This window comes from Ranitomeya variabilis, chromosome 7 (genome assembly GCF_051348905.1).
Source record: "Ranitomeya variabilis isolate aRanVar5 chromosome 7, aRanVar5.hap1, whole genome shotgun sequence".
Classification (NCBI taxonomy): domain Eukaryota; kingdom Metazoa; phylum Chordata; class Amphibia; order Anura; family Dendrobatidae; genus Ranitomeya; species Ranitomeya variabilis.
The window spans coordinates 99,085,706-99,102,506 of NC_135238.1; the positions used below are offsets into that span (position 1 = coordinate 99,085,706).

The 16,801-nt window shown below is 41.5% G+C and overlaps 1 protein-coding gene across 7 annotated transcripts in view; it reads right to left on the reverse strand.

Annotated features, from left to right (window-relative positions):
* The window catches only part of TNRC18 (trinucleotide repeat containing 18), a 997,170-nt gene that overhangs the window by 496,890 nt on the left and 483,479 nt on the right, over window positions 1–16,801 (reverse strand). For all 7 annotated transcript variants that reach the window (XM_077275610.1, XM_077275609.1, XM_077275606.1 and 4 more), the window contains one exon: window positions 5,887–6,046. In XM_077275610.1, coding sequence (XP_077131725.1) covers window positions 5,887–6,046 — 160 coding nt within the window. The remainder of the gene's footprint in view (window positions 1–5,886; window positions 6,047–16,801) is intronic.

Sequence of the window (16,801 nt, forward strand, 5' to 3'; positions counted from 1 at the left end):
ACAAACTATTCTATTTATGGTGTGGTTACGCTAAAGAAAGAAAGGAAAATACCCAAAACATACATGTCAGAAAACACAAAATTTGGACTGTCATTCTTTTAGATTTGGAACGTACCTTAATGTAACCAGCAGATGTTCCTCCGGTGGAATCGCTCTACGGAGCTGGGTGTCCTGTCTCCGTATGGCTCCTTGGACACGAGCAAGCAAATCCCGGAACGAGTCTTGCAACATCCTTGTATATTCATGGAATTTCTCCGGGTTGGCATTAAGCTCGCCATACAGCATGTGATAGGCTCCACGGCTCTCACGTAGTTCGATAATGGGGTGTCTCCAAAAACGCCTACGTTGTCTCCTTCTCCATCTTTCGCGATTTCTGTCTTGCTCCCAAGCTAAAGCACAGGCAAGAAACAGCTTGATGCTTAAATCCAGGTTGAAATAAAAGCTCTCCATGCGAAGATCCATCAGGACACAGGATACAGGAGCAAAATCTGAAGATTCCAGCTGTTCAGGGGTCTATATAAAGAAATCCCATAATACACGCCCTCTGTAGTCACATTGGCGGTGTCTGGTTATCTTGATTTTTCTCTTGTGAAATTTCTCATCATGCGCACCAAAAACGCAAACGCATGAAAAAACGCATATAAACGCGTACAAACGCGGCATTTTTTTAACCGCATGCGGTAACGCATACGTCTAAACAATGCCGCGTTTATTCCACCACCTACGTATGCGGAGTAAACGCTGCAGATTTAAACGCTAATGTGAAACTAGCCTTAAATACTTTGGTTAAAAATGGTGTTAATTGGGTAACAAATGTTTTATAAAATTTGGCAGAGTAACCATCTGGACCTGGGCATTTATTAAATGGTGAGCTTTTGATGACCTGAAGAATCTCCTCTTCTTCAAATGATTGCTCTAGGGATGCCTTTGTGTCATCCGGTATTGAGGGCAGATAAGGTGTCTATCATGTATTGATCAATTTTCAAATTAAGTTGGGTTGGTGACATATCTACATATTAGCCCTCAATATTATACAGGGAGCTATAATATCCTTTGAATGCCTCAGCAATTTGTTTGGATTCATTGATTACAGATGTTGTAGAATCCTGTATCGATTGGATAAATGTAGTTGGGACTTTAGGATGGATGCTTCTAGCTAGAGGGCCACCACTTTTGGCTGCAAATTCATATAAGAACTGCTGTAACCTTTCCCTATGTTTTGAGTAGCTTTGGTCTAGAAGTCCCTTCAGGTCATCTTTTTGCTTGTTCAAGGTAATCAAGATGTCAGCAGATGGATCTTTATGGGCTTGTTCAAGGAAGGGAATGTATTTGCTTCAAAAGTTTTTCTATCACATGGGATTTTGCTTTCTTAAGTCGAGTGCCTTCTTTGATTAGGACACCCCTAATTAAACATTTTAGAGCTTCTCAATGGATGGGGAGGGGGTATCGTTCATTCTGTGATGATGCAAAAACTCAGAGATGGCTTGTTCTACAGCATTTTGGTGTTAATGTCTTCAAGAAGGTTTGGGTTTAAAAGCCAATGCCATGGGAGTGGTACAGAGATGGATGGCTGGCAAGTAAAGATGGGAGCATGGTCTGACCAGGTCATAGTGCCCACACAAGCGCAGGGACCCCAGCTAAGAAAGTGATGACTAACCAAAAGTCGATTCTACTATATGGGTTGTGAACTGATGAGTAATGGGTGTAATCTCTATCTTTATGATGTATGACACGCCACACATCCACTGTCTGCAATTTGAAGAGATTGTTTTTTTTTTTCCAGGAGGATAATTGTGTATGGGGCATCAGATGTACCCACTGAGGAGTCCCACATCTTATCCATAGTCAGGTTGAGGTCTCCCCCTAAAATCAAAAGGCCTTCCATAAAACCCTCCAGTCGCTGTAGGTATCTCAGCCCGGTCTTCTGCGCTTCCCCTCTTCCAAGGTTCATCAGGAGTATGGTACAAAGCAAAGAGTACAGTTATCTGGCCATTGAGCACGTTTTGAATTCAGGACAACTTTGAGCTAAGTACTCTTTGCTTTGTATCATACTCCTGATGAACCTTGGAAAGGGGGAAACGCATTGGGTTGCAGTGCAGCTTGGAGTGTCATTGGTTTTTAGTTTGTTTTTTTAGGTGGTGTTGGCATATATTGCTGTGCTATATAGAGTTGTGCTGTATATATACACATGTAGAGGAGTGGAGGAGCTCTTTTGATGGTTATACGTGTCAAAATGTTTATTTGAATTGTTTGATATCTGTATTGTACATTAGATAGAATATACAGGAGATCCTATTAAAGGACAAACGGTAATTGCAATCTTGGCACGGTTGTATGACTATATCTGTTAACTAATTCTGCTCCACTATCTACTACCACCTTTTTATACACTAGCTAAGTTAGTCTAGATTGGACTGAGTCACTTTCCTTTTGTCCTAATACATGTTCTACACTTAAATATTCTGATTAAAACACTATTGATACCTAGTACTTTTTTAATAAGGGTATAGCGTTATCTTTTTGGACGAGTGGAGACACCATTCTTGTGGTCCCAGGGTATCTACTCCCACAGGTAGCCATATTAGAACATAGGACAGATTATCATCAAGTAAGGAGGGTCTATGCATATTATTGAAGAGATGGAGAAAGAGTATATATTTAGTGTGCATGCTATTAATCTAAGACATCTCTAATACATACTCTCTATATAGGATAGATCATCATCAGAGAGGATCTGTACATCTATTCGAAGAGACAGAGAGATAGTGCACATCGATTTCATATGCCATCAATTGAAGACATTTCCATATATATTCTTTCTATCCCACCTACTAAATACCTTTTTCACCTCCCTGCCATAAACAGGGCTATATAGGGCCAGCAGGGAGAACCGTCGTGGAGCGGGGGTGCCATTGCGCAGGTTTCTAGGGTGCCAACCAACACTGGCAGATAGGGAGACTCGGGCCAGTACAGGGATAGGCACCTCCCTGCGGTGTTTATTCTACTTTTTCTGGTGTTGTAGTCTTAGTTCTTTTTGATATTGGGACATTTTTAATAGTTATAATAAAGATTAATGGTTTTATTTTAATGCAAGGATTTACGGTGAGCTTAAGTCCACAATATAAACACTAAAAAAGGAACTTGGTGAGTGACATACAAAATTCAACAGACACGCTTTAATTGAATCTCCTAGAATGAAACAGAAACAACCAAAGATATCAATGTTCAACTGGACAAGAACGAGAGGATGATCGTCTTCTGGGTGTTTGGTATTGTTGTACTTGTCGACAATTCACGTAGGACTCCGAAGGAGTAAATGGGTTTGCGAGCCAATCCATGATGGAAATTTATGGCACATCCAGGTCCTCTAGGAATGACCGCAATCAGTGTGGGTTCCTCAGAAAGAAAGTTACATGCTGGTTGCACACTTGTACTTGGAAGGGAAAACCCCACGAGTAGGGGACATTTCTTTCTCTAAAAACTTCCAACAGTGGGCGCAGAGCCCTATGTTTTGCTAAGGTTGACCTAGATAAGTCCGCCATAAAATGTAAATGGACCCCATCAAAATCCATAGGTCCTTTGGACCGAGACTGTCTCAATTTCTTCTTTGGTGTTGAAATAATGAACTCTGCAAATTACATTTCTGGAGATGTCCGAGTCATTGTTGCGGGGTCTTAAAGCTTGGTGTGCTCTGCCAATAAGTACATCTTTGGTAGGTGGCCTTTCCAGGAGCGTATTAAATATGCCACAAAGGGTGGGAATAAGATCGGCCGTGCCAGTTGCTTCAGGTAAACACTGTATGAGAGTATTATTGCGGCGGTTTCGATTCTCGAGCCCCTCTATCATATCAAATAATGAGTCAAGTCCATAAAAAGAAAACACACACGTCCGCACTGATGATATAAGAAAGCCCCACGGCAGAGCCTTTTAGCTCGCAGCCCAGCAAATATATAGAGGTTGGCAACGGCTGTACAACTCCTCCACAACTGTACTGTGGGATGCGACTTCCAAGAAATATGCACAAAATCCAATGAAAAAACAGTAGAAAAAATGGAAGCGCACTTACCCTGGTGGGATACAAATCACTTTATTGGGACATTCTGAAAAGCAGACAGCAGGGAGGAATGTGGTCAGCTACGGACAACGACCGTTTCGTGCCTGGTTGCACTTCAACGGGTCCTGATGCTGAACAGATTAGGGGAGTGTTTTATAGACCTAATGAGTCAAAAAACTCCTCCCCACCTGTGTTCAAAACATAAACAGTGTGACGTTTAAAAACAACAATAGTGCACTAAAAACCAAATTCTTTTGACATAAATTATGCTGGGATTAGACACTTGAAAGGACAATATATATGTTACAGAATCCATTTAGCCTCCCTGCGAAGTATGCGATCTGTGCCGCCTCCTACTTCGCAGGGAGGCTAAATGGATTCTGCGCGCAGACGCGGCAGGACCGTCAGGCCTGAACGAAAAGGTGGATATGTCCGTTTTCTTGTAACATATATATTGTCCTTTCAAGTGTCTAATCCCAGCATAATTTATGTCAAAAGAATTTGGTTTTTAATGCACTATTGTTGTTTTTAAACGTCACACTGTTTATGTTTTGAACACAGGTGGGGAGGAGTTTTTTGACTCATTAGGTCTATAAAACACTCCCCTAATCTGTTCAGCGTCAGGACCCGTTCAAGTGCAACCAGGCACGAAACGGCCATTGTCCGTAGCTGACCACATTCCTCCCTGCTGTCTGCTTTTCAGAATGTCCCAATAAAGTGATTTGTATCCCACCAGGGTAAGTGCGCTTCCATTTTTTCTACTGTTTTTTCAAATAATGAGTCAATCTGTGTACAATGGCATTCTATTGTTTGACTTTGCCCCTTTTGTTCTGCGGCAGAGGAAGATTCCAACTGGGTCACTCTATTGGCGACTTGTGAGATTGACGCCTTCAGGCCTCGTATCTCAAACTTATATAGATTTTCCAAGCGGGTAATATAACCTTCCATATCTGTTTTGGTCAGAATATTCTCCATTTGAGAATGGAGATCTTTGGCATTGATTATGGAAAAAAATCAGATTCTGAGATGGTGTCAACCACAGGGGCATTAGCAGAGCTTGAGGAAAGTATAGAAGAGGTGTTAGAGTGGGTGTCTCTCCTTCCTGCGTCTTCTATCACATTTTCCCTGGAGATATCAACTTGTGAGAAAGGGGAGGCGGCAGCACGAAAGCGAGCATCAAAAACCATTTTAGAATCTTGATCTGGGGCAGAGCCTCGCTTGTCTGTTAAGTATCTTTGGATGCTGTCTGATCTCTCCTTTGCTGCTACTCGATACATGATGCCCTAGAGCACAAAACTAATATAAATCTGCTCAACTCCACCTACTCTAGCAGGATACCTGCAGCTTGAGCAGCATTTTCATGGTGACTGGTTCACTTTATATAAAAACTTTTTCGCAGTTGCTTTTGTAAATGAAAATGTATTGGCGCAATAAAAAAGGTGCTCTGAAAGTGAACATAGCTGTTTGTTTTCTTTTAAAATTATGTTTGACCAGGCATGAAAACCAATTCAACTGTTTTACAGCTATACAGGACTATTAAACAATGCTATTTTAGTAATACATTGAAGAAAAAAATTTATCTCCGTTCCTCTTGTTTATAGAAACAGACAATAGAGTAGATGTCACTTGATGGATCAATTATATCAAATTATCAAAATTGGGTACTAAGATAGTGTTGTATTTTCTAAAAAATTGCAATAACGCAAGAGTAATATTTTGCTCTTATTATTGTTAGATATATTACCTATCCACTATTTGTGTATCAAATTATATAATGTTTCAGTTAAGGTTCAAAAGATTCCAAATAATTTATTTGATTAAATGCAATTTACCTCATACAAGAAACTTGATTCACTGCTGTGCTCCTCCCAATCATCTATTCCACTTCTTGTCTCATTTTCGAACTCCTCAACTTCTGAAATATTTATTAGTGTTCTTTCTAGACAATCACCAGCCATAGCGCTTTCAGTGAGTAAAATACACTTTCTAAACCTGTAAATAATCAAAGAAGGATTGAACACATATTAAACACACAAACTGAAGGCTAAAGCTTTGGTTGGTAAATTAATGCAATTAAAGGGAATCTGTCAGTTGGATCAACCCACCTAAGCTGTCAATATGAGCTTGTAGGTCATAGGATGCTGTATAAAAAGATACCTTGTGATCTGTAATCCAAAGTCTTATTCCAAAAAAATCCAAATTTTTCTTCTATGTAAATGAACTGTTCCAGTTCAAGGACTGGACACTGATCTGCATGAGAATCTGCCTCCAGAGATTATTATAAATAAAATAGGGAGTTACCAGTGTGATGTGTAATAGCCGCTCTTAGCTCTCCCGATCTCACTGGTAAGCTACAGTCATGGCCAAAAAGATTCACACCCCTGCAATTCTGTCAGATAATACTCAGTTTCTTCCTGAAAATGATTGCAAACACAAATTCTTTGGTATCATTATCTTCATTTAATTTGTCTTAAATGAAAAAAACACAAAAATAATTGTTCTAAAGCCAAATTGGATATAATTCCACACCAAACATAAAAAAGGGGTGGACAAAAGTACTGGCACTGTTCGAAAAATCATGTGATGCTTCTCTAATTTGTGTAATTAACAGCACCTGTAACTTACCTGTGGCACCTAACAGGTGTTGGCAATAAATAAATCACACTTGCAGCCAGTTAACATGGATTAAAGTTGACTCAACCTCTGTCTTGTGTCCTTGTGTGTACCACATTGAGCATGGAGAAAAGAAAGAAGACCAAAGAACTGTCTGAGGACTTGAGAAACCAAATTGTGAGGAAGCATGAGAAATCTCAAGGCTGCAAGTCCATTTCCAAAGACCTGAATGTTCCTGTGTCTACCGTGCGCAGTGTCATCAAGAAGTTTAAAGCCCATGGCACTGTGGCTAACCTCTCTAGATGTGGACGGAAAAGAAAAATTGACAAGAGATTTCAACGCAAGATTGTGCGGATGTTGGATAAAGAACCTCAACTAACATCCAAACAAGTTCAAGCTGCCCTGCAGTCCGAGGGTACAACAGTGTCAACCCTTAGGCCATGTGCACACGTTAAGTATTTTTCGCGTTTTTTTCGCGTTTTTTCGCTATAAAAACGTGATAAAAACGCGAAAAAAACGCTTACATATGCCTCCTATTATTTTAAGTGTATTCCGCATTTTTTGTGCAAATGTAGCCTTTTTTTCCGCGAAAAAAATCGCATCGCGGAAAAAAAAGCAACATGTTCATTAAAATGCGGAATTGCAGGGGATTCCGCACACCTAGGAGTGCATTGATCTGCCTTCTTCCCGCACGGGGCTGTGCCCACGATGCGGGAAGTAAGCAGATTGTGTGCGGTTGGTACCCAGGGTGGAGGAGAGGAGACTCTCCTCCACGGACTGGGCACCATATAAGTGGTCAAAAAATAAGAATTAAAATAAAAAATAGTCCTATACTCACCCTCGATGTCTTCCCGCCTCCACTGCACGCTGCCGTTCGGTTCCTGTAGCTGATGTACGCTGAAGGACCTCGCCGATGACGTCACTGTCCTGTGATTGGTCGTGAGCGGTCATGTGACCGCTCACGTGACCGTGACGTCACGGAAGGTCCTGTGCGCACAGACCAGCTAGGAAGAGGAACGGACGCCGCTGATGAGATGTCTGGGTGAGTATAAGCATTTTTTTATTTTTTTTATTATTTTTAAACATTCTATCTTTTACTATAGATGCGGCATAAGCTGCATCTATAGTAAAAAGTTGGTCACACTTGTCAAACAGTATGTTTGACAAGTGTGACCAACTTGTCAGTCAGTTTTCCAAGCGATGCTACAGATCGCTTGGAAAACTTTAGCATTCTGCAAGCTAATTACGCTTGCAGAATGCTAAAAAAACGCGAAAAAAACGGAAAAAAAACGCAAAAAAAAAAATGCGGATTTCTTGCAGAAAATTTCCGGTTTTCTTCAGGAAATTTCTGCAAGAAATCCGCAACGTGTGCACATACCCTTACTATCCGTCGGCGTCTGAATGAAAAGGGACTGTATGGTAGGAGACCCAGGAAGACCCCACTTCTTACCCGGAGACATAAAAAAGCCAGGCTGAAGTTTGCCAAAACTTACCTGAAAAAGCCTAAAACGTTTTAGAAGAATGTTATCTGGTCAGATGAGACAAAAGTAGAGCTTTTTGGGCAAATGCATCAACATAGAGTTTACAGGAGAAAAAAAGAGGCATTCAAAGAAAAGAACACGGTCCCTACAGTCAAACATGGGGGAGGTTCCCTGATGTTTTGGGGTTGCTTTGCTGCCTCTGGCACTGGACTGCTTGACCGTGTGCATGGCATTATGAAGTCTGAAGACTACCAACAAATTTTGCAGCATAATGTAGGGCCCAGTGTGAGAAAGCTGGGTCTCCCTCAGAGGTCATGTGTCTTCCAGCAGGACAATGACCCAAAACACACTTCAAAAAGCACTAGAAAATGGTTTGAGAGAAAGCACTAGAGACTTCTAAGGTGGCCAGCAATGAATCCAGACCTGAATCCCATAGAACACCTGTGGAGAGATCTAAAAATGGCAGTTTGGAGAAGGCACCCTTCAAATATCAGGGACCTGGAGCAGTTTGCCAAAGAAGAATGGTCTAAAATTCCAGCAGAGCATTGTAAGAAACTCGTTGATGGTTACCGGAAGCAGTTGGTTGCAGTTATTTTGGCTAAAGGTTGTGCAACCAAGTATTAGGCTGAGGGTGCCAATACTTTTGTCTGGCCCATTTTTGGAGTTTTGTGTGAAATGATCAATGTTTTGCTTTTTGCTTCATTCTCTTTTGTGGTTTTTCATTTAAGACAAATTAAATGAAGATAATAATACCAAAGAATTTGTGTTTGCAATCATTTTCAGGAAGAAACTGAGTATTATCCGACAGAATTGCAGGGGTGTGAATACTTTTGGCCATGACTGTATGTGTCATTATACCTGACAGGCAGCCATTGTTGCAATACAGCAGAGCTGTGAGATCTGCAGCTGCTAATATGTTTGCTATTAGACAAAGTTCAGTTCTACTGTTCTATGTTCCTTACATGTATCACACTGGTAACTCCTCCTTTTATTTAAAATAAGCTCTGGAGGCAGATTCTCATGCAGATCAGTGCCCAGCCCTAAAAGAGAACCTATTGGCAAAAATCTAGTTTTATTAAAAAATATGATTGCAAGTGCTTACTTTTTTGGATACTGACTGCTTTGAAAGTCAGTATCCATCGAAAAACCTTTACTTTTTTATAAATATTTTTCAAGGGAAGAGTGCGTCCATCTTGTGGATTGCAAACCTTCTTACTGAACCCTCCCTCTGCACTATGTATAACTCTTAAGGTACCTTCACACGAAACGACTTTGTAACGATATCGCTAGCGATCCGTGACGTTGCAGCATCCTCGCTAGCGATATCGTTTAGTTTGACACGCAGCAGCGATCAGGATCCTGCTGTGATGTCGCTGGTCGCTGAATAAAGTCCAGAACTTTATTTGGTCGTCCGATCGCCGTGTATCGTTGTGTTTGAAAGCAAAAGCAACGATACCAGCGATGTTTTACACTGGTAACCAGGGTAAACATCGGGTTACCAAGCGCAGGGCTTGGTAAACAGTACATACTCACCTGCGCGTCCCCCAGCGTCTGCTTCCTGACACTTACTGAGCTGTTACTGAGTGACGTCACCGCTGTGCTGTTAGGGCCGGAGCTCAGTCAGTGTCAGGAAGCAGACGCTGGGGGACGCGCAGGTGAGTATGTACTGTTTGGTTTTTTACTTTTACGCTGGTAACCAGGGTAAACATCGGGTTACTAAGCGCGGCCCTGCGCTTAGCAACCCGATGTTTACCCTGGTTACCCGGGGACCTCGGCATCGTTGGTCGCTGGAGAGCAGTCTGTGTGACAGCTCCCCAGCGATCAAACAGCGACGCTGCAGCGATCGGCATCGTTGTCGCTATCGCTGCAGCGTCGCTTCGTGTGAAGGTACCTTAAAGCGCAGGCAGCGAGACTAGTAGCAGGCTGCTCGCAGGGACATAGTGCTGCTTTATTAGTAAACGTTTCTCTGCTTGTCTGCAGCATCACTATCTACTGTTGTCACACTGGTCTGTGTTGTGATTGGAGCGAGAATGCGCTGATCAGAGCAAAAGTACAGTGTAAAAGTGATAGAGAAGCTGCTGTCCTGCAGGGACAAGCATGATAACATGATCATTGCGGAATTCTCAGGAGCCAAGTGAATAGAACACTTCCTTGTCTCTCTTCAATGATCTCACTGCTTAGTGAGTAAAGAGGGACCAGAAAGTGTTCCCATACATGCGGCTCCTGGGGACAACACTGCACTGTCTGAGAACACTGAATACTGCCAATCCAGTGTATTGATATTACACGGTAAAACATATGCATTATCTAACATGACACTGTTTGACAGACTATCATGCCTCGCCTTGGGCTCAGATTGGCAGAGGGAGAAGGCAGACACTGAGGACATTGCTGAACCATAGCAGCCAGTCGAGACCCCATGATATCACATTACGGGAGAGCCAATGGGCTGACAGAGGGAGTGATCGCCCTTTTTCAATCTTCTAACATCATGCTTTCATTACTGAGCGGCATCTGAGTATTTATAGTGTGAGGATCAACGCTATGTCTTGTCTCCATGTATGCAGAAAGGGCCTCTGCATAAGGCCGGGGACACACTTAACGTATAAAAAAACGGTCCGTTTTTCACGGCCGAGAATCGCACAAATGTTTCAAAAACAGTGATCCGTGTGCAGTGCGAGGATGCGATTTCCTCGCATCAAATGATCCGTGTGACATCCGTATGGCATCCGTATGCCGAGATTTTCTCGCAAGCTTGCAAAACCGACATCTAATGGATTTATGTGCTCAAATGGTCGGGAAAACATATATACAGTGTATATATATATATATATATATATATATATATATATATATATATATATATATATATATATATATATATATATATATATATATATATATATATGTCATTGAGACACATATATATATATATATTCTGTATTTATATTTCATTCAGCGCGATATCTGTGAAAAGCCGGTAATTCGATTGCCGGCTTCTCATTTCTCCTTCACAAACCCGACAGGATATGAGATATGGTTTACATACAGTAAACCATCTCATATCCCCTTTTTTTTGCATATTCCACACTACTAATGTTAGTAGTGTGTATGTGCAAAATTTGGCCGCTGTAGCTGCTAAAATAAAGGGTTAAATGGCGGAAAAAATTGGCGTGGGCTCCCGCGCAATTTACTCCGCCAGAATGGTAAAGCCAGTGACTGACGGCAGATATTAATAGCCAGGAGAGGGTCCATGGTTATTGGTCCCCCCGTGGCTAAAAACATCTGCCCCCAGCCACCCCAGAAAAGGCACATCTGGAAGATGTGCCTATTCTGGCACTTGGCCACTCTCTTCCCACTCCCTGTAGCGGTGGGCTATGGGGTAATGAAGGGTTAATGCCACCTTGCTATTGGAAGGTGACATTAAGCCAGATTAATAATGGAGAGGCGTCAATTATGTCACCTATCCATTATTAATCCAATTGTTTGAAAGGGTTAAAAAACACACACACACATGATTTAAAAGTATTTTAATGAAATAAACACAGCGGTTGTTTTAATAATTTATTGCTCTCTCAATCCATTTTCAGACCCTCGCTTGGCAAAACAATAAACACACAATATACATACCCTCTCTGATGTCCTATCATGTCCCACGAGGTAATCCATCTGGAGGGGTTAACTAATATTACAGGCACGAGCTGCGATAAACCACTCGCTCGTGCCTGTAATCCCCGGGTGCTGAAAGGAAAGCAGTGATCTATACTTACATTCAGTCGCGGTGATGCGCCCTCTGGTGGATGTTCTCATGAACTGCAGCCTGGGAACTTTTTCCCACGCTCCAGGTCATATGTGGACATCCACCAGGGGGCGCATCACCGCGACTGAAGGAAATGTAGGTCAATGACCTATAGTTACCTTCAGTCGCAGTGATGCGCCCCCTGGTGGATGTCCTCATATGACCTGGAGCGTGGGAAAAAGTTCCCAGGCTGCAGTTCATGAGAACATCCACCAGAGGGCGCATCACCGCGACTGAATGTAAGTATAGATCACTGCTTTCCTTTCAGCACCCGGGGATTACAGGCACGAGCGAGTGGTTTATCGCAGCTCGTGCCTGTAATATTAGTTAACCCCTCCAGATGGATTACCTCGTGGGACGTGATAGGACATCAGAGAGGGTATGTATATTGTGTGTTTATTGTTTTGCCAAGCGAGGGTCTGAAAATGGATTGAGAGAGCAATAAATTATTAAAACAACCGCTGTGTTTATTTCATTAAAATACTTTTAAATCATGTGTGTGTGTGTTTTTTAACCCTTTCAAACAATTGGATTAATAATGGATAGGTGACATAATTGACGCCTCTCCATTATTAATCTGGCTTAATGTCACCTTCCAATAGCAAGGTGGCATTAACCCTTCATTACCCCATAGCCCACCGCTACAGGGAGTGGGAAGAGAGTGGCCAAGTGCCAGAATAGGCGCATCTTCCAGATGTGCCTTTTCTGGGGTGGCTGGGGGCAGATGTTTTTAGCCACGGGGGGGCCAATAACCATGGAGCCTCTCCTGGCTATTAATATCTGCCCTCAGTCACTGGCTTTACCATTCTGGCGGAGAAAATTGCGTGGGAGCCCACGCCAATTTTTTCCGCCATTTAACCCTTTATTTTAGCAGCTACAGCGGCCAAATTTTGCACATACACACTACTAACATTAGTAGTGTGGAATATGCAAAAAAAAAGGGGGTTATGAGATGGTTTACTGTATGTAAACCATGTCTCATATCCTGTCGGGTTTGTGAAGGAGAAATGCAAAGCCGGCAATTGAATTACCGGCTTTTCTATAGAACACCGCTGCGTATTTCTCGCAATGCACACGCATGGTCCGTGTGTAATCCGATTTTTTCTCGCACCCATAGACTTGCATTGGCGAGTCTCGGCCGAGATACGCTGACAATCGCAGCCTGCTGCGAGTTCCCTCGGATCCGAAATACGGTGGAGAAAATATCGGATGATGGGAGCTGGAGCATAGATTAACATTGGGCCGAGTGCTATGCGATTTTTTTATCGCATAGCACTCATCCGTATTACGGTCTAGTGTGACCCCGGCCTAACAGATGGATCTGGATCAAACAGTCATACATACTAATAAAACTTTATCTGCAAAAAATAAACAATGAATCAAATGGCTGTATCTCCAGAAAAATAAAACAAAAGTTATGGGTCCTAAAACCTGGCAACACAAACCAAATTTATTTATTTTTTTTAAGAGCAAACCATAAGAAACAATAGAGGATTGTAATCATAGTGACACTCAGAAAGAAAATTAACCTGTTGATTGCTTGATTAAAATGGCGTTGTAAAAATGAAACAAAAAAAAAGGCCAGAATAGCTGATTTTTTTGTATTTCACTCCACCACAAAGATTTTCTTGACAATGCACACCTTGTCCAATAAAACAAAAATCCCTCATCTGTTTATGCCAAGGGCAAAAAAAGTTAAAAGAGGTTTGGCCAGCAAACCCTATGTTTCTTTAGCTCATCCTGACATTCTAGTGACTCAAATAGACATAAGGTACCCAAAAGACAAAATAAAAATATTATCAAGTGTTAGATAAGCATCACATTAATTCAGAACCCAGACAAGATTGTTAACGATGTGGTACTCCGTTTAAAGGATTTTTGTGGCAATTGTCCGCGCTGCTGAACAAATGGAAATCGGGACGCATTGATGAAAAGGAATGGTGTTTTTATTCAATGCGTTTCAAAGTCTATATATGACTTCTTCCTCAGGAAATACCACAAACATAAAGGTATGATAGGTGTGTGGTATTTCCTAAGGAAGAAGTCATATATAGAACTCGAAATGCGCTGATTAAGGGTATGTGCACACGTTCAGGAATTTTCGCGATAAAAACGAGATAAAAAACCATAAAAACGCATACATATGCATCCTATCATTTAGAATGCATTCCGGAATTTTTGTGCACATGATGCGCTTTTTTCCGCGAAAAAACGCATTGTGGTAAAAAAAGCAGAATGTTCATTTTTTTGCGGATTTTTCAAGTTTTTCCTGCTATTTAACCCCTTCACCCCCAAGGGTGGTTTGCACGTTAATGACCGGGCCAATTTTTACAATTCTGACCACTGTCCCTTTATGAGGTTAGAACTCTGGAACGCTTCAACGGATCCTGGTGATTCTGACACTGTTTTCTCGTGACATATTGTACTTCATGATAGTGATAAAATTTCTTTGCTATTACCTTCTTTTATTTGTGAAAAAAACAGAAATTTGGCGAAAATTTTGAAAATTTCGCAATTTTCCAACCTTGAATTTTTATGCAATAAAATCACAGAGATATGTCACACAAAATACTTAATAAGTAACATCAGCACAATTTTGGAACCAAAATTTTTTTTGTTATGGAATTATAAGGGTTAAAAGTTGACCAGCAATTTCTCATTTTTACACCATTTTTTTTTTTAGGGACCACATCTCATTTGAAGTCATTTTGAGGGGTCCATATGATAGAAAATAACCAAGTGTGACACCATTCTAAAAACTGCACCCCTCAAGGTGCTCAAAACCACATGCAAGAAGTTTATTAACCCTTCAGGTGTTTCACAGGAATTTTTGGAATGTTTAAATAAAAATGAACATTTAACTTTTTTTCACAAAAAATTTACTTCAGCTCCAATTTGTTTTATTTTACCAAGGGTAACAGGAGAAAATGGACCACAAAAGTTGTTGTACAATTTGTCCTGAGTACGCCGATACCCCATATGTGGGGGTAAACCACTGTTTGGGCGCATGGTAGAGCTCGGAAGCGAAGGAGCGACATTTGACTTTTCAATGCAAAATTGACTGGAATTGAGATGGGACGCCATGTTGCGTTTGGAGAGCCCCTGATGTGCCTAAACATTGAAACCCCCCACAAATGACACCATTTTGGAAAGTAGACCCCCTAAGGAACTTATCTAGATGTGTGGTGAGCACTTTGACCCATTAAGTGATTCACAGAAGTTTATAATGCAGAGCCGTAAAAATAAAAAATCATATTTTTTCACAAAAATGATCTTTTCACCCCCAATTTTTTATTTTCCCAAGGGTAAGAGAAGAAATTGGACCACAAAAGTTGTTGTACAATTTGTCCTGAGTACGCTGATACCCCATATGTGGGGGTAAACCACTGTTTGGGCGCATGGGAGAGCTCGGAAGGGAAGGAGCGCCGTTTGTTTCAATGCAAAATGTACAGGAATTGAGATGGGACGCCATGTTGCGTTTGGAGAGCCACTGATGTGCCTAAACATTGAAACCCCCCACAAGTGACACCATTTTGGAAACTAGACCCCCTAAGGAACTCATCTAGATGTGTTGTGAGAGCTTTCAACCCCCAAGTGTTTCACTACAGTTCATAATGCAGAGCTGTGAAAATAAAATTTTTTATTTTTTCCACAAAAATTATTTTTTAGCCCCCAGTTTTGTATTTTTCCAAGGGTAACAGTTGAAATTGGACCCCAAAAGTTGTTGTCCAATTTGTCCTGAGTACGCTGATACCCCATATGTGGGGGGAACCACTGTTTGAGCGCATGGCACAGCTTGGAAGGGAAGAGCGTCATTTGGAATGCAGACTTAGATGGATTGGTCTGCAGGCGTCACATTGCGTTTGCAGAGCCCCTAATGCACCTAAACAGTATAAACCCCCCCCACAAGTGACCCCATATTGGAAACTAGACCCCCCCAAGGAACTTATCTAGATGTGTTGTGAGATCTTTGAACCCCCAAGTGTTTCACTACAGTTTATAACACAGAGCCGTGAAAATAAAAAATCTTTTTTTTTTTCCACAAAAATAATTTTTTAGCTTCCAGTTTTGTATTTTCCCAACGGTAACAGGAGAAATTGGACCCGAAAAGTTGTTGTCCAATGTGTCCCGAGTACGCTGATACCCCACATGTTGGGGTAAACCCCTGTTTGGGCGCACGAGAAAGCTCGGAAGGGAAGGAGCACTGTTTTACTTTTTCAACGCAGAATTGGCTGGAATTGAGATCGGACGCCATGTCGCGTTTTAGAGCCCCTTATGTGCCTAAACAGTGAAAACCTCCCAATTATAACTGAAACCCTAATCCAAACACATCCCTAACCCTAATCCCAAAGGTAACCCTAACCACACCCCTTAACCTGACACACCCCCAACCCTAATCCCAACCGTAAATGTAATCCAAACTCTAACCCTAACTTTAGCCCCAACCCTAACCCTAACTTTAGCCCCAACCCTAACTGTAGCCTTAACCTTAGCCCCAACCCTAACCCTAGCCCTTGCCCTAACCCTAGCCCTAACCCTAGCCCTAATGGAAAAATGGAAATAAATACATTTTTTTAATTTTTCGCTAACTAAGGGGGTGGTGAAGGGGGGTTTGATTTACTTTTATAGCGGGTTTTTTAGCGGATTTTTATGATTGGCAGCCGTCACACACTGAAAGATGCTTTTATTGCAAAAAATATTTTTTGCATTAACACATTTTGAGAGCTATAATTTTTCCAGATTTTGGTCCACAGAGTCATGTGAGGTCTTGTTTTTTGCGGGACGAGTTGACGTTTTTATTTGTAACATTTTCGGGCACGTGACATTTTTTGATCGCTTTTTATTCCGATTTTT